General features: G+C 45.7%; 1 protein-coding gene across 1 annotated transcript in view; it reads right to left on the bottom strand.

Annotated features, from left to right (window-relative positions):
* LOC126355364 (facilitated trehalose transporter Tret1-like) overlaps nucleotides 1–18997 on the bottom strand; it is a 59712-nt gene that overhangs the window by 27167 nt on the left and 13548 nt on the right. Inside the window, exons 2-3 of the mRNA XM_050005657.1 lie at nucleotides 12061–12450; nucleotides 4061–4284 (exon numbers count right to left, since the gene is read on the bottom strand). Of these exons, the coding sequence (XP_049861614.1) occupies nucleotides 4061–4284; nucleotides 12061–12450 (614 nt within the window). The remainder of the gene's footprint in view (nucleotides 1–4060; nucleotides 4285–12060; nucleotides 12451–18997) is intronic.

Genomic DNA, 18997 nt, shown 5'->3' with positions numbered 1-18997 from the left:
CTGCGGTTACCCTTGACGCTTCATCACAGACAGGAGCGCCTGCGATGATGTACTCGACGACGAACCTGGCTGCACGAATGGCAAAATGTCACTTTTGCGGATGAATCCAGGTTCTGTTTACAGTATAATGATGGTCGCATCCGTGTTTGGCCACATCACGGTGAACGCACATTGGAAGCGTGTATTCATTATCGGCATATTGACGTATCACCCGTCGTGATGGTATGGGGTGCCATTGGTTACACGTCTCGGTCACCTCTTGTTCGCATTGACGGCACTTTTAACAGTGGACGTTAACATTTCACATTTGTTACGACCCGTGGCTCTACCCTTTATTCGATCCCTGCGAAACTCTACATTTCAGCAGGATAATGCACGACCGCGTGTTGCAGGTCTTGTATGGGCCTTTCTGGATACAGAAAATGTACGACTGCTGCCCTGGCCAGCATATTCTCCAGATCTCTCACCAATTGAAAACGTCTGGTCAATGGTAGCCGAGCAACTAACTCGTCACAAAACGGCAGTCACTACTCTTGACGTGTTGAAGGTGCATGAGCAGCTGTACCTGTACACGCCATCCAAGCTCTGTTTGACTCAGTGCCTAGGCGTATCAAGGCCGTAATTACGGCCAGAGGTGGTTGTTCTGGGTACTGATTTCTCATGATCTATGCACCCAATTTGCTTGAAAATGTAATCACATGTCAGTTCTAGTATAATATATTCGTCCGATGAATACCTGTTTATCATCTACATTTCATCTTGGTGTAGCAATTTTAATGGCCAGTAGTGCATATGTGGGGCGATCAAAAAGCTTCCGTTTGAGAGTGTTACTGCAGCGTGTATTCAAGATAGTAAAACTTCCGATGCGGGCATATAATCAATGACATGTAGGCAAGGGATCAGTGTGGCATTTGTGTTGGCATTCGTGTCTTTCCGACGTGAGTGTGGCAAATGTGGAAATGTGATCTACGGCGACGTTACTGGCAATTCAGCCCCAAACAGAATCAATATACTGTTAGTCTTTTTTTGTGTGCCGAAGGGCAATCACATGTAGTCACCCACTGGAGAATGAAAAATGTGTTGGAGCAAAATGTCTGTCGAAAATCAGCGTTGTGGAATGGTGCGCCAAGTTCCGTGTTGGGTGCGATTCGACATAAGAAGCCGGGCGATCTGGCATGCCAGCGTCATCCTTTACGGACAGCTACAAATGGAAGTCATCAGAGCACACGCCCTATAGTTCGGATCTCTCCCCATGCGATTATCACACCTTCAAGCCCTTACAAAATGCCTTGAGGGGTCGACGGTTTCCGTCGGACGAGAATGTGCAGCAGGCAGTTACGGACTTGTTAATGCAGCAGGACATAGTATTTTAGCAAACGGGTATCTTCAACCTGGTCTGTCGGTGGAATGATTCCCTCAGTGATCACAGTTATTTTGCCTGCCTGGCCTACCGATTCTGGACTGTATGGCCTTCGAACGAAATCTTTTTCTTCGCCTTTATACCCTGTTTAAAATAATTTGGGCAACACGTCTGCCAACATCCAATGTGTTAAATCTAGTTTGATACGGGGTTACATGTGGTCTTATTGCATGGCTTGAGATCTTCGAGTTCAGTGTAGGTAACATTGAAAATCAATCGTCTTCTATTGGCTGTGTTATGCATTACAGGTGACCCCTCAGTAGGAAGTGAGAACCGGTGTCCCCGTATTTTCTAATGAGGTACACAGATGGCAGTTGTCATTTGTGAACGTTGTATTCAAACAAATTCATCCAATGCAACTCTTTCCGCATGTCATCCACAGTTTGTGGACACGCTATAGGGAGACAGATCAGTGCACAAGGCGAATTGGACAAGATCGCGGACACATTACAAGCCCACGTGAAGACCGGTGTCTGGCCATCTGTGCTTTGTGGCATCGTACGGATACCGCCGGACGTTCTCAGAAGGGCCACTGGAGGCGCTGTGTCCGTTGACACTTTAATGAACAGGGTACGACAAAGGACTTTACGGCCCAGACGTCCCGTTCGAGTATCCCGCTTGAGACGACAGCATGTTGCAGCTCAGCTTCAGTTCTGCCTTTCGCATGTCAAAAAAATGGTTCAAATGGCTCTGACCACTATGTGACTTAACATCTATGGTCATCAGTCCCCTAGAACTTAGAACTACTTAAACCTAACTAACCTAAGGACATCACACACATCCATGCCCGAGGCAGGATTCGAACCTGCGACCGTAGCAATGGCGCGGTTCCGGACTGAGCGCCTTAACCGCGAGACCACCGCGGCCGGCTTTCGCATGTCAACTGGCAACTTCGACACTGGTAAAACGTATTCACAGACGAGTTCAGACATCCTCTGACGCAAGATGATGGTCGTGTTCGTGTACGAGACGTATGGTGAGCAGTACGTGCCAAATGTTGTCCACAGAGTCGACAGATTTCCAAGGTTCTGTGTTATCGTGGGGAAGCTACAGTGCTGACAGCCATTCGGAGCTTGTCGTTGCCCATAGTCGTCTTAAGGCCAGGCAGTACATAGAACAGATCCTTTGGGACCCTGCTGCATACTGTGGTGACCCTGAATTTCTTGAAATACTAGGCCGCATATGGTGGGCGTCAGCAGGGATGTCTTGCAAAATCTCGACATTGAAGTAATGGAATGGTTGGCGGTAAGTCCAGATATAAACTCCATCGTGCATATGTGCGACATGCTTCACAGACGTGTTGGTGGTCGTCCTGTTCCATCATAGACAATCCAAGGATTGTCATGGGCTCCCACTGAAAAGTGATAACGGGTATTTCAGGGTGACCTCTACAGACTTACATGGGGCACGCCACGTAGGTGTCAGGCTGTGATAAACGCATACATAGGGCATTCACGTTACTGAAGGTCTCAAATTCCAATGCAAGGCATCCAGGTTGACGGGAAAAATCATTGTTTCCACTTTGTTTTCGACACCTGTAAGACATTTCTGCTCTTTTTATGCAAACGATCGACGACGTAATGATGTTGTGTTGTGTACTTAATTTGTGAAAGTATTGCTGAATGGAGTATGGCAGACGCCTAAATTCATATTCCCCTTATTCTTTTCAGCAGTCTACTTATATTAACAATGGCTCTGAGCACTATGCGACTTAACTTCTGAGGTCATCAGTCGCCTAGAACTAAGAACTAATTAAACCTAACTAACCTAAGGACATCACACACATCCAAGCCCGAGGCAGCATTCGAACCTGCGACTGTAGCGGTAGCTCGGTTCCAGATTGTAGTGCCTAGAACCGCACGGCCACTCCGACCGGCTATATTAACAATAATGTGTTTATTTCAGTGCTTAGTATATCGTTTTATCATAACTTCCAAGAAATTGCAGTTCAGAAATAACATGTATTCTGTCACTGATTTATGAATTATAACAGGAACAAGGGTCCACAATTTGAGAACTTTGTAATATATACGGTGTAAAATCGAAGTATACACTCACCATTATCAGTATTCCACTTAGCACTAACATTATGATCTCAGGCCTGTTGACTATGCCTGGCTGTGCGAGAGTGCAAATGAGGCAATGCTGTTTCTTTCAGTCATTCACACTTCCATCTGTCTTTTTTTGTGGTAGTAGATATTAACAGTCTGTGAATAGCCGCCATTACTTTGGAAGAGCGTTCTATGGAGCTGGTAAGGTCGCAAGCACATAATCACATCCTCGTAAGCTAGCCCCCATGCAAGCAACTGAAATATATCTAGTATTATACGAACTTTGTTGATTGCTACAGTTCCTCGGTGTTTTCGATGGATTTAGTGTTCTTGCTGCTATTTTCTCTGATGGTCAGCTGAAAAATTTGTGAAGTTAATACCTGTCAAAAATCAACTGCTTCTAAGAAAATGTTGTTTGGCAGGTGGGCGCGGTTGTGGCCACAATAAATCCTCTTTAGAATAACATCTTGTCACATTAGTTGTGGGACACGCTGCACATCAAACAACAGACCTCGTATGATTGTCTGCGTAGAACAGTTGTAGATTTATGCGCGCTTAGTGATGAAATGGAAATGTACGGCCGTCCTACCTGTTCCGTCTCGAGCAGTTCGTCGGTGATATCTGCCTCGTCTCCGCCCCGGAACCAGTGCAGAGCTCGGATGGCCTCCTCGTGTCTCTCCTTGGACAGCAGGAAGATGGGCGACTCCGGCACAAAGAAGAACAGTATGAAGAAGACGATGGGTGGGATGGCACACACCACAGACAGCCACACCAGCGGGGCCCACTTGCCCACCACGTAGACGTACAGGATACCTGCGGACGGCAACAATCAGTCAGCTAGTACCTACACATTGGCAAACCATCAGGTCGTCGCGCACCACAACGCCAACAGAAACAAATACAACGCTGACTCATAAGCTCACGTATGTCATGGCAGTGATGTGAGATGTATCTCCCAGTCTGTGGTACTAAGTTCGACATGGAGACTAGACCGAAAGAAGATGTTGCTGTACAGGATGGCAGCCAGTCAAGGAATATTTTAGGGAGTTGGTTTAAGAAATTTATTTCAAAGGCCCAGTGGAATCTTTATAAGTTTTCTCCGAAAGTAATTCACGCCGTGCCTACGTGACACAATTCGCTTGCCTTTCAAAACCGATGCGGTTCTGTCCAGTTAAAGCTGCTGACAGGAGACGCCCTGAACCCTCTTCTGAAACTGCTAGCGAATTCACGCCATTGGTTTTAGCCAATAGCGTACCCGGGATACCGATCACATGTGTGGACGCCGGAGCGTCCTGCGGAGCAGAACGCTCTTGCTTCTCTCTCTTGTAATCCAGACCTCGAGCAGAACAGACGTCTTTTTGGAAGGCAGAGCCTTCCCCTTCCGTTGCCCATCTTAATTAATTACTCTACCTCGTAGACTGGCCTAAACCTGCTAACGTCCAACCCTAGGAGCGCCCTTTGTAATGTGTATATTGCAATACATCCTATTCATTGCACTTAACTTTCTGTTTTGTGATTTAACGGCAGCCCTCGATGCCCACTCTCAAATCCTGACCGCTCGACCTCCTGCACACTGCCGCCACGAGGTATATTTAACAGCCTTCTTCCCCCTTCCCTGCCAAGCTATACATTAACATCGGTTGCAGAAGTCCCTCGGAAACTTCCCCTAACTTTACAATTGGTGTCAGAAGTGGGATGCAACATATATATCCCTCCTTCCTGGCATGTATAACTTTACATTGCGTTTGAACGTATCCAAGGTCAGACTGATGGACTCAGATGTTAAGTCCCATAGTGCTCAGAGCCATTTTGTATTCAAGGTCACACTGAGCGTGAAGATGCCCAATCTGTTGTTGTATCAACGCGGACTCTACCTCGTGTCTAAGAGGAATGGGTTCCACTCGCAACCATGCAACAAGGCCTGAGGACAGTGGACGTAACAAGATCCTGGCATCCAAGTGTCACCCCTTGTCAGTCCATATCGGATCAAGTAACTGCTGCTGTCAGTGAGTACAGATGTACATCAACTAGTTACCCAGCGAACATTGCTAAGAATACAGCATGTCATCTGTATTTTCAGCCAGGTAATTGGCAAAAGACAATTGCCCAGAGAAGCACAAATGGAACAAATATTACAAAAACTTAATACCAGCTGACTGGAGGCACTTAGTGTAGCATGACGTGTCACGATTCTTCCTGTCTTCAAACGAACTGTTTAGCATTTGGATGGTATACTACAGGCCAGAGGTGATTCTGTGATATTTCGTAGAATCTTTCGTGTCATGAGTGGACTCCTCTCATTCACGTTACCCAGGATGTTTATTTCCACATTCTCGATGAGGAAGTGCCGCCCTTTCTCGTACATCTTAATGACGATTATTCTTTGGACGCTATCTTCCAGCCGACCGAGGTGGCCGAGCGGTTCTAGGCGCTTCAGTCTGGAACGGCGCGACCTCTACGGTCGCAGGTTCGAATCTTGCCTCGGGCATGGATGTGTGTGATGTCCTTAGGTTAGTTAGGTTTAAGTAGTACTAGAGGACTGATGACCTCAGGAGTTAAGTCCCATAGTGCTCAGAGCCATATGAACCACTATCTTCCAGGAACATGTACACAGGGCTACACTCATACGTTGTGCGTTTGACAAACACTCAAACCCCCTATTACCCCTGGACTGTCCTGCAATATCTCTCGGTATTAATCCCATAGAAAATGCATAAGATTATTTGCAACAGAAAGTGAATCGTAGCAATCACGATCGCTGCAATTTGATAGCTGTATGTGGTCTCTGTGCAACAAATGACTCTGAGCACTATGGGACTTAACATCTGTGGTCATCAGTCCACTAGAACTTAGAACTACATAAACCTAACTAACCTAAGGACATCACACACATCCGTGCCTGAGGCAGGATTCGAACCTGCGACCGCAGTAGTCACGCGGTTCCGGACTGAGCGACTACAACCGCCCGGCCACCGTGGCCGGCCTCTGTGCAACAATCTGATTTCATCAATATGTGGCATACCTGTGGGAATACGTGACTACCAAATTCCTGCAGTTTGTAAGAGGAGCGTTCATCAAACAACGCAACACTTTTTTTCTGAAAGCAATTTGGATTTATTGACGATACAAATACACCATATTATTCCCCACGCTGTTGGTTACAAAACCCTTTCTTTCAAAAAATGGCTCTAAGCACTATGGGACTTAGCATCCGAGGTCATCAGTCCTCTAGACTTAGAACTGCTTAAACCTAACCAACCTAAGGACATCACACACATTCATGCGCGAGGCAGGATTCGAACTTGCGACCGTAGCAGCAGTGTGGTTCCTGACTGAAGCGCCTAAAACTACTCGGCCACGACGGCCGGCAAACCCTATCTTTCAACATCATCTCCACTGAGTGCGATGGCATTACGCCACCTTTCTAGAATTGTCTGTATGCAGATATGGTACTACTCTACAGTAACATCGGAGCCAACATCTTGCTGCATCAATAACGTCCCCATCAGCTACGTACTGCTTCCTACTGAACGCAACCTTCATTGGGCCAAACAGACGGAAGTGGGAAGGTGCGAGGCCGTAGTTGTAGCTCGTTTAGCACCACTCCAGGGACTGCTGTTTTGTTTCCAGTTCGAGTGATGAACCCATGTTTCATCGCCTGTGCCGAAATTCAACAAAAAATATTCACGAGCACTATCGTAAAGTGGAAGCAGTTCCGTACAGATGGACCTTCGATGTTCTAAGGTCTTCTATTAGGTAGCTATGAAACCTGCAGGCACACATCTTTGAGTACCCCAACTGGTCGACGAGTGTGTCAACCCACCACCAGAGATGTTCAGTTGAGCAGCACGGTGCTCGATTGTGGTCCATTAATCACCTTGAATGAGTGTCCGCACACTCGAATATTGCAGGAGCCACAGCTGTTGCGGCTGACTGGCATGTGGCAGATTGAATAGGTTTGCACAGTCTACTTGCGATGATGAGAAGCGTCATGCCCAGCGACTCACCGTGCTTTTGTTCACTGTCAGGTCTCCGTAGACATTCTACAAGCGTGCTCTGGTTTTCCACCAAAAGAAACTAAATGATAGCTCTCTGCTTGGAGCGCATCCATGTAATAGACGCCATTTTGAAGACAACGTAGAGCACCGCCCCCTATCAGAGCATTATGAAACTATATTGGCTGAAGCTGGAATAATCTGCATATTTCAACCGAAGATGTATTGCATTACTTATTGAACGCCCTTCATAGGAGGGTCACTCCAAAAGAAATGCACTCTATTTTTTTTAATCCATCTCTCATACTAGATGTTTGAAAGTTTTACAGGGTGTAGATACATCGTTTAGGAACAATATTTTCATTTCTCCACATAATTTCCATCCCTCTCAACTGCCTTACGCCATGTTGAAACCAGCGCCTGTGTACCCGCACGGTAAAATTCTGGGACCAACCTGTTGTAGCCACTGTTTGGCAGTATCATCATCATCAAACCCTGTTCTACGAGGAGAGTCTTTCCGTTTCCCAAAGAGATCATAGTCACATGGAGCCAGCTCAGGACTGCAAAGCGGGTGTTTCAGTGTTGTCCATCTGAGTTTTGTGATCGCTTCCGTGGTTTTTTTGACTGACATGCGGCCGTGCATTGTCATGCAACAGCAAAACATCCTGCTTTTGCCGATGTAGTCGAACACGACACAGTCGAGCTTGAAGTTTGTTCAGTTTCGTCACATATTCATCAGAATTTATGGTGGTTCCACTTGGCATAATGACCACAAGCAAGAGTCCTTCGGAATCTAAAAACAACGTAGCCATAACTTTTCCGGGAGAAGATGTGGTTTTGAATTTTCTTTTCTTGGGTGAATTTGCATGATGCCACTCCATTGATTGCCTCTTCGTCTCTGGCGGAAAATGATGGAGCCATGTTTCATCACCTGTCACAATTCTTCCAAGAAATTCATCTCCACCATTCTCGTACTGTTCCAAAAGTTCGCTGCATACCGTTTTTCTTGTTTCTTTGTGAGCCAGTGTCAACATCCTGGGAACCCACCTGGCACAAAGCTTTTTTAACGCCAACACTTTCAGTATTCTGTAAACACTTCCTTTCCCTATCCCAACGTACCGTGACAATTCGTTCACTGTGATGCGTATGTCAGCAGGCACCAATTCGTTAACTCTCTGCACATTGTCTGGAGTGTCTGCAGTACGAGACCAGCCGCTGCAAGGGCAATCCTCAATATAGCCGTGCCCGCTTTTATCACGTAACCTGCTTGCTCACCGACTGAGATCGACACGTTTTTCAGCCTCTTGTGGATGTTTCCCATTGTCTCGTTTTCACAGCACAGGAATTACATGGCAGCACGTTGCTTCTGACAAACGTCAAGTGTAGCAGCCATCTTGAAGACATCCTGTGACGGCGCCACTCACGGGAACAGGTTGAACTAAATTTAAAAACAAGCAGGAAGTATGTATCTACCTACTGTAAAACTTTCACACATGCAGAATGAAAACTGTATTTTTACAAAAATAGTGTGCATTTCTTTTGGAGTGACCGTAGAAGGCGTTGAGTCGTGCGCTATGTTTAAAAATATTATATCGTACGTACTTCGGGGCAGCCGATATCACACGATATAACCATCAATGAGTTGATGTAAACAAATGTCAGATACATGAAAAACCTCCGTGAATGGTGGCCGTTATTCAAGTAAGAGGTAGTGTTACGCGATATTAGCATGATGCCTCCTGTGGGTGACTTAAATTTTTGTTCAGTGTGCTTACGTTTTTTGATCCCAAAGACTCTGAGAACTTTAATTGTTTGCACGCAGTTAGAGTTGACGGTAAATTGAGTTCATGGTTCAGAGTAGTTTCAGGGGTAAGACAAGGCTGCAATCTGTCTTCACTGTTGTTCATATTATTTATGGATCATATGTTGAAAACAATAGACTCGCTGGGTGAGATTAAGATATGGGGACACAAAATAAGCAGTCTTGCATATGTGGGTGATTTAGTTGTGATGGCAGATTCGATTTAAAGTTTGCAAAGTAATATTTCAGAGCTAGATTAAAGATGTAAGGACTATGGTACGAAGATGAGCATCTCCAAAACACAGTAATGTCAGTCGGAAAGAGATATAAACGGATTGAGTGCGAATTAGGAGGAACAAAGTTAGAACAGGTAGGCGGTTTGAAGTACTTGGGGTGCATATTCTCACAGGACGGCAACATAGTGAAAGACCTGGAAGCGAGGTGTAGCAAAGCTAATGCAGTGAGCGTTCAGCTACGATCTACTCACTTCTGCAAGAAGGAAGTCAGTACCAAGATTAAGTTGTCTGTGCACCGTTCAATTTTTCGACCAACTTTGTTGTACCGGAGCGAAAGCTTGGTGGATTCAGGTTACCTTATCAATAAGGTTGAGGTTACGGATATGAAAGTAGCTAGGATCATTGTAGGTATTAGTAGATGGGAGCAATGGCAGGAGGGTTTCCACAATGAGGAAATCAAAGAAGAACTGGGAATGAACTCTATAGATGTAGCAGTCAGGGCGAACAAAATGGTTTAACTGGCTTTGAGTACTATGCGACTTAACTTCTGAGGTCATCAGTCCCCTAGAACTTAGAACTACTTAAACCTAACTAACCTAACGACATCACACAAATCAATGCCTGAAGCAGGATTCGAACCTGCGAGCGTAGCGGTCGCGCGGTTCCAGACTGCAGCGAGCACGGCGAACATGCTTAGATGGTGGGGTCATGTTACACGCATGGGAGAAGCAAGGTTACCCAAGAGACTCATGGGTTCAGTAGTAGAGGGTAGGAGGAGTCGGGGTAGACCAAGGAGAAGGTACCTGGATACGGTTAAGAATGATTTTGAAGTAATAGGCTTAACATCAGAAGAGGCAGCAATATTAGCACTGAATAGGGGATCATGGAGGAATTTTTTAAGGGGGACTGTGCTCTAGGCTGAACGCTGAGAGGCATAATCACTCTAAATAATGATGATGAGTATGATGATGATGTTGATGAGTCTGAAAACAACTGCATTGGCATTAGTTTATACAACAGCTGAGTACAATTCAATTTTATGGCTCAATATTTTGCAAAAACAATGTGTGTGAAATCTTATGGGACGTCTACTTGATTACTCTGCAATTCACATTTAAGTGCTTGGCATAGGGTTCAATGAACCACAATCATACTATCTCTCTACCATTCCACTCCCGAACAGCGCTCGGGATAGACGAACACCTAAACCTTTCTGTTCGAGCTCTGATTTCTCTTATTTTATTTTGATGATCATTCCTACCTATGTAGGTTCGGCTCAACGAAATATTTTCGCATTCGGAAGAGAAAGTTGGTGACTGAAATTTCGTAAAAAGATCTCGCCGCGACGAAAAACGTCTTTGCTTTAATGACTTCCATCCCAACTCGCGTATCATATCTGCCACACTCTCTCCCCTATTACGTGATAACACAAAACGAGCTGTCCTTTTTTGCAGCCTTTCGATGTCCTCCGTCAATCCCACCTGGTAAGGATCCCACAACGGGCAGCAATATGCTAACAGAGGACGAACGAGTGTAGTGTAAGCTGTCTCTTTAGTGGACTTTTGTATCTTCTAACTGTCCTGCCAATGAAACGCAACCTTTGGCTCGCCTTCCCCACAATATTATCTATGTGGTCTTTCCAACTGCAGTTGTTCGTAATTTTAACACCCAGGTACTTAGTTGAATTGACAGCCTTGAGAATAGTACTATTTATCGAGTAATCGAATTCCAACGGATTTCTTTTGGAACTCATGTGGATCACCTCACACTTTTCTTTATTTAGCGTCAACTGCCACCTGCCACACCATACAGCAATCTTTTCTAAATCGCTTTGCAACTGATATTGGTCTTCGGATGATCTTACTAGATGGTAAATTACAGCATCATCTGAGAACAACCTAAGAGAACTGCTCAGATTGTCACCCAGGTCATTTATATAGATCAGGAACAGCAGAGGTCCCAGGACGCTTCCCTGGGGAACACGTGATATCACTTCACTTTTACTCGATGATTTTCCGTCTGTTACTACGAACTAAGACCTTCCTGACAGGAAATCACGACTCCAGTTGCAGAACTGAGACGATACCCCATAGGCCCACAGCTTGATTAGAAGTCGCTTGTGAGGAACGGTGTCAAAAGCTTTCCGGAAATCTAGAAATACGGAATCAACTTGAGATCCCCTCTCGATAGCGGCCATTACTTCGTGCGAATAAAGAGCTAGCTGCGTTGCACAAGAACGATGTTTTGTGAAATCATGCTGATTACATATCAATAGATAGACTTAACTGCTAAGGTCCTCATTCGGTAAGCTTACACACTACTTAACCTAAACTATCCTAAGGACAAACACACACACCCATGCCCGAGGGCGGAAACGAACCTCCGCCGGGACCAGCCGCACAGTCCATGACTGCAGCGCCTTAGACCGCTCGGCCTATATTTTGCACTCACACCTAGTGGACGCTCAGCTTCCAGCGTCCGTGTTCTCTGATTCGTTATGGGCACGATTTTCGGAACGTGGAATGAACTGGAAGTAGCAGTCAGACAGAGTGATTACCCCCAGTGAGCATGAGCTGGTAGCAGACTCCGAGAGCGCCGCGGATGTCGTTCTCGGCGATCTCCCCGATGTAGACGGGCGCCGCGGTGGAGAAGGCGCCGCCGCAGAAGCCGGTGACGAAGCGACCGACGAGCAGAGCGGCGGGGTGCCGGCAGAAGGCGAGCAGCAGCCAGCCGGCGACGAAGGGCGGCGCCGTGGCGAGCAGCGCGCGCCGCCGGCCCACGCGGTCCAGCAGCACGGCCGCCGCCAGCATGGCCGCCAGGGCGCCCAGCGGCGTCACGCCCGCCAGCCACGACACCGTCTCTTCGGACAGGCCCTCTTGCGTCAGTGGCTTCACTGCCGGCGACGTCCATCCCAGCACCGCGCCCAGCGAGAAGCCGCCCAGCGTCGCTGCAGAGAGTCACCAAACGTCAGCTTGCCCGCACGACCACAACTACGAGGCATGTTAATAAAATTCCGGAACATTGGTAATTTCTCGTCGATGGTGTGATGGAGTGCGTTTGGCTTCCCTGCACACACCTGTGTAATTACTGGAAGTTCGAAACTCCCTGGCAGATTAAAACTGTGTGCCGGTCCGAGACTCGAACTCGGGACTTTGCCTTTAGGGGGAAGTGCTCTACCAACTGAGCTACCCAAGCACGACTCACGCCCCGTCCTCACAGCTGTACTTTGCCAGTACCTAGTCTCCTACATTCCACACTTTAGAGAAGCTCTTCTGCGAACCGACCCTTAAGGCATAGGTCCCGAGGTTGAGTCTCGGTTTGGCACACAGTTTTAATCTGCCAGGAAATTTCATATCAGCGCACACTCCGCTGCAGAGTGAAAATCTCATTCTGTAAACATCCCCCAGGCTGTGCCTAAACCATGTCTCCGCAGTATTCTTTCTTTCAGGAGTGCTAGTCCTGCAAGTTTCACAGGAGAGCTTCTGCAAAGTTTGGAAGGTGGGAGGCGAGGTACTGGCAGAAGTAAAGCTGTGAGAACGGGGCGTGAGTCGTGCTTGGGTAGCTCCGCTGGTAAGTCCGACTTTCGCCGCCGTGCAGTTTGGACGTGTAGTTGCCATCTGTGGAGTGCGCGCGCTCGCTGTTGTTTGCATTTTAGCGCCCGTCTCTAACGTGTCGCTTACGTGCACTAGAACCATGGCCAACCGCTTTAGAAAGTCAACACTACGATTTAAATTCTGCAACGACTACGCACGACCAAAGGCCTTGGAAGTGGAACACTTCCTACGCGACGTTGCTAAGATCCCAGCTTCCGACATCTTGGGCATCTGTTTGTCCATATTAAGCAGTACGGTGTACGTCAAAGTCGTCAATGACGCGACATGTGAAAGAATACCTTGTGACACCAAATATTCATTACTCTTTTTCCATGCCGACGGCAATGTCGGTGCGGCCACTGTTGACAATGCAGGCTTGGGCGAGCGCACCATACGAGTTTTCAAACTCCCATTCGAGCTCCCGGCGGAAGAGGTTATCGCGGCTTTCCGCGCCTACGGCACTGTATATGGCCACACTGCCGAACGCTGGGTGCAATTCCAAACGTAACCCGTTCTTAACGGTGTACGACAGATCACCATCGATCTCCATCGCCACGTGCCATCTTACCTGCAAATCAGCGGGGCCACCCAAGACCTGTTCCGGCTGTGACAAGGAAGGCCAACTCAGATCTGAGTGTCTTCAGCGACGAATCACCCAATTGCCAGCCGCTACCGTGGCACCTCCGGCTCCGACGACGTGGTTACCGATCACCTATGCATCGGCGCTCTCTTCTCCTCCCACCAGCCGCCACCCGTCGGACTATGTACCGGTGACCCTTCCTGCTGCTACAAATACCGCCGGTGTCGACACTTCTCGCTGACAGCCAGGCGCTACTCCGGCCAGCGACGACTTCCGATCCCCACCCGCCCGATCATGAGGAAGTCCCTGTACTTGACGTTCCCGTAACGGCCTTCCTCCTAGAGCGCTGCAACTCCCTTCCGTCGTCCGAAAAAAAATGGGACGAACCCGCAAACAATGTTCACCTAAGAGGCGCAAGAGGAGGCGCCGTACAGCCTCGGAACGAGTCGAATCACCTCCTCCTGATGCTCCAGAGGCCGTACTCGTGTTACGAATGGCTCACACTGTTTAAAAGTGGCCGGACGGAAGTTAAAAGATGACCTTCATTCAGGACGCACTTCGACTTCTACCAGCGACGCTCATATCAGAAAAGTTAAATAAATTGTACGTGCCAATGGAAGACTGACTGTCCGAGAGATTGCAAAAGAAGCAATATTTTGGTTGATCATGTCATTAAATCCTGATAAGTATCCTCTAATGCATCGTGTTGTCACCAAGTTCGTCACACGGCTAATGAATCAAGACCAGAAAGTGCTTCTCCTTGCAATCTGTGAAAGGCTTTTGAATCACCCAAATCTGAACTAGATGTTCCTCAAGAAAATATTAATCTAAATCTACATAGATACTCCGCTAGCCACCAAGCGGTGTGTGGCAGAGGGCACAATTCGCGCCAAAGTCATATTTCCCCCCTTCTGTTCCACTTGCGGACCGCGCGAGGGAAAACGACTGTCTGAAAGCCTGAGTACGAGCTCTTATTTCCCTTATCTTTGAATGGTGATCATTGCGCGAATTGAAAGTTGGTGGTAATAATATATGCTCTACATCCTCGGTGAATATCAGATTTCGGAATTTAGTGAGCAGCCCCTTCTGTTTAGCGCGCCGTCTCTCTGCAAGTGTGCCCCACTTCAAACTTTCTATGAGATTTGTAACGCTCTCGCGATGGCTATATGTACCATTGGTGATCAGGCATGAGTACATTTATGATGTTGTGATCGAGATTCAGTCTTCGCAAAGGGTCGGGAAAGGTTCTCAAAGAGCAGAAAAAGGTCGTCAGGTCAAGTCAACTATCAAAGCCATGCTGATAGTTTTCTTTGACTTTGAATGATTAGTTCGTCATGACTTCGTACCAAAGCGACAAGCTGTTAATCGATGGTACTAACGTGACTTATTGCGACGCCTGCGGGAAAATAAGAGAAGGAAACGAGCTAAAATGTGACGAGACAATTTATGGTTTTTTCATCACGATAACGCTCCCACACATTCATCCCTGCTGGTGCCTCACTATTGCACAAAAACCGAAATCACTGTGCTTGCTCATTTTCCATATTCTCCAGACGCTGCCCCTGCGAACTTTATTTCCGAAGTTGAAACGCCCGTAGAAATGATGAAGATTTGCAACGATAGACGAGATGAAAGAAAATTCTCAGACGGCGCTTCGCGCAATCCAGCAAGAGGCGTACCAAGATCGCTCCCGGAAGAGGAAGCGGCGTTAGGAGCGGTGTATCAATTGTGGAGGAGTGTATTTCGAAGAAGACCATGCACAATCAGTATTTGTGGTCAAAGGTCCGGAATGCTTTGTACAGACATCATATATCTCCATTTAAGTGAAGCACAAAAGAAAACAGAGTTCCATAACATGAAAGAAATTCTTATACCCATGAAGCCAGGTTACATAGAATGGGAAAAGTAGGAATTAAATGAACACTCGGCTGTAAACAATGGCAAATGGCAGTCAATGAGAAACAGAATTATCGCATTTAAGACACATTGGTTGACAGTTTCACAAAAGGCCAAGAAATGGCAGCTCTATCTCTAACTTCATATTCTGAATAATGGCAACCTCGTCAGGATGTGTACATGTCAACAGTGGCAAATGCCAAAAACGAGGTTGCTAGTGGCTATAACGTTTGCAGTGTGCCAGAAAAATGCGTTTCAGGGACGATTTGCACAAATCTGAAGATGATATTGATAGTGATAGCTACAGCTCAGGTAAAGATCCTGACTATGTTCCTGAAAGCAAGTGTACTTCAAAAGTTATTGCTAGTCAGGTAAAGTGAATAATTTTGTAATTACCATTGCTTACGTCGATCTTCACGGCAGTGTGATGGTAGAAATATTAACGACCATCCTCTGCACTGTGCTGAATTGTAGATTACTCTTGAGTTTGCTGTATTTCATTGTATCAAAAATTAGTAATGCGAATCTTTGCATCATAAATTGAAACAATGCAGACCATTTAAATTTGCATTTTTAGTGGTTTTACAGAAATGTTTCGTTAACTCGACAAATGTGCAAACAATGGTAAGTCAATGACAGCCGATATTAAGTCCATTCAAATCCAAGTAAGCAATGTTAAGCAATCATTGACATATTTTTAAGATTACAATTCTGAACAGAATTTACGATTTTAAAAATATGCTATTCCCCTAGAAATATTTGAAACCAATGAATTATCTGAATAAAAATATCACAGTGGTTTTACTTGAAGTATCTTATTTATGAGAATTTATTGGAACTTTACTGTAAAATTTCTTGAAACAACCAAGTTGGCTCTTATCATTGTTTACAGCTGAGATCCTCTTGTCAGAAGCATAATGGTGTGTATAAATAAGTTTTCTTCACTAAAAATACTCTCCTAACATCAAATACTGATGTCTAGTAGAGGAGTAACTTGCTGAAACTGTATGTCTGGATAACAACATTCTATGGAAGTGAAATATGGACCACTGGAAGTTCAGGAGAAATGCAACTGACAGAATATGAAATGTGGTGCAGTCAAAGTCTTCCATTCGCCTTCTGTAATACTGATTTTACATGATCGACCCATTTCATATCACTTCTCTGTATTGTCCCTAAACATTTATACAACAAGCACTGCGTCCAGGGGCGCAAAAACCCAAAACTGTGTCCCTGAAATCCGTGCATCGAAGCTGCGTGACCAGCCCTGTTTCTCCCTCACTCGCTTTTAGTTCATCCGGTCGTTCACACACTCGCCTTCAAGCAAGCGAGCATTCTCCTAGTGCGACCAAACAAGCGCGGGACGCTGCTACATGGCAAGGATAGGTGCTGGTTACCTGTCTCACCACCGAGGTGCGAGGTGTTGTTGTGAGTAAATAATGTACATTAAACTTCATTTTTGGTGTGTACACTTTTTCTTCTTCTTCTTCTTGTTTCGTATGGGCCTGGGCCTACTTTGGACCTCGCTTGTTCAACTATTGGGCTTTGATCTTCACCCAGTACTGTCGCATCCTCTGTCGGTGTAACTTATTCCTTTCTTCCGTCCAGGGGGTACCTTTACTTCGGGGCTTTTCCTGAAATCCTCGGACTTCTTTCAGGGTGTGTCTCACAGACTGTCTGTTCTGGAGATTAGTCATTCCAAATTTCTTTAATGTCCTTCTCGGTTTCTGTCAGCCAAGTGGTGCGAACCTTCTTGTTTTGCCAGAAGGTGAACAGACGGTTGGTCAACCGGTTTGGAGGCAATCTTGCAACATGGCTATAGAAAGCTACCCTTCTTTTTCTTTCACAGTCAGAGATCCTCTCGATAGGTTAATAGAGCTCCGAGTTATGCGCTTTCTGAATTCCCCTGCTTCTTCTACCGGGTCTAGGATCTTCCTGCGGATTCTCCTCTCTCTGACTTCCCATTTCTGTATCAGACCTCTCCGGTTCATAGAAATACATTCCATGGCATACAGGGCTTCTGGTCGTATGACTGATGTGTAGTACTTCAGTTCCAGGTTGCGTGACAGGCATTTCTCGTTGTAGGTGTCCACAGTCAGTCGATAGGCTAGTTCCAACTTCTTGACTCTCATGAACAATAATGTTTTTTCTGATAAGTTGGGTTCAGTCCATTCGACGAGATACTTAAATTTCTCAGTGCTTTTGATCTTTTCCTGGTCTAGTAATATTTCCTTGTTAGAGAGAGAATCTTGTATGTTACCGGGACAAGAGAAATTCCACAGTAGCTATTCAGATCAGTAACATCTCCCTTTTTGTGAAGGGGATGGATCAGAGCCGTGTTCCAATCTGGTGGTAATTCCTCTGTTTCCCAGATGATCTGGATGATCTCGGTGAGCTTGCCCACGGTGTTAGTTTCAGTGCATTTCTAGAGTTGAGCAACGATAGAGTCCTCTCCAGTTGCCTTATTATTCTTGAGAAGTTGAATGATTTGTCGAACTTCTTCCGATGAAGGAGGCAGTGAGTCCGGGTTTGGTGTGGTTTGTTTGTAGTTGAAGTCTTCACTGGGTGGAGCACAGTCGAGTAGGTTTTGAACATACTTAGCTAATAGGTGGCAGTTGTCCTTGTCGTTATAAACCAGTTTAGTATACGTACATACATTTCAGACACGCTACTAGTTAACATAGCTTCCTTCACTGATGACACACTGATAAATTACAATGTAATGAACATTCACAATTGACTACAATGATTTCTGCTGATTCTTGAGAAATTGGCGAGTGAAAATAAATGCAAGCAAAATTCTAGCACTTTGTTATTCAAGTAAAAGACAGAATATACCAACCTCTACATTACTAAATGAAATCATTCCATAGTCTCAGTCCACCAAACATCATTGAGATCACTTAAATAATTACCTTACCTTTAGTGGCAAATAATAGATGTAATCGGATAGCTGCCTTATAACCCTTAAAAAACAGAAAGTCCTTTATAAATCGGAATAAGTCTCTAACTTCATAAAACCAGTAATACTGAATCCCAGCCCCATATGAGAACATTCTACGTCTACACATATTAAAGAATCTCTGTTTCTCCAATATAAGACATTGCAAATAATACACTGCATGGCGAAAAAGTGAAGCATTCAGGCGAGTTGATCTGATGGCAATGGAAATTCATACATGTACATACCAAAGGCGTGGAAATAAACTATTTTGAGATTTTTGTGTTAAGTACAATGGCCACCAAAGTGTCTTACTGTTATTCGTGTTTTGTGTATTACCAGGCCTGATATAGTACACAAAGGGCGTGAGCAGCGTCAGAAGTTTACTGATTACTCTGACTCGAAGATGCAGTGTACTCATTTGAAACAGCGTCGTAAGTACCTCACAGAATTTGAAAGGGGCCCCAATGTGGGTCTCCATTGG

Source organism: Schistocerca gregaria, chromosome 3 (assembly GCF_023897955.1).
Source record: "Schistocerca gregaria isolate iqSchGreg1 chromosome 3, iqSchGreg1.2, whole genome shotgun sequence".
Classification (NCBI taxonomy): Eukaryota; Metazoa; Arthropoda; class Insecta; order Orthoptera; family Acrididae; genus Schistocerca; species Schistocerca gregaria.
This window is presented reverse-complemented; position numbering and strand designations above follow the sequence as displayed.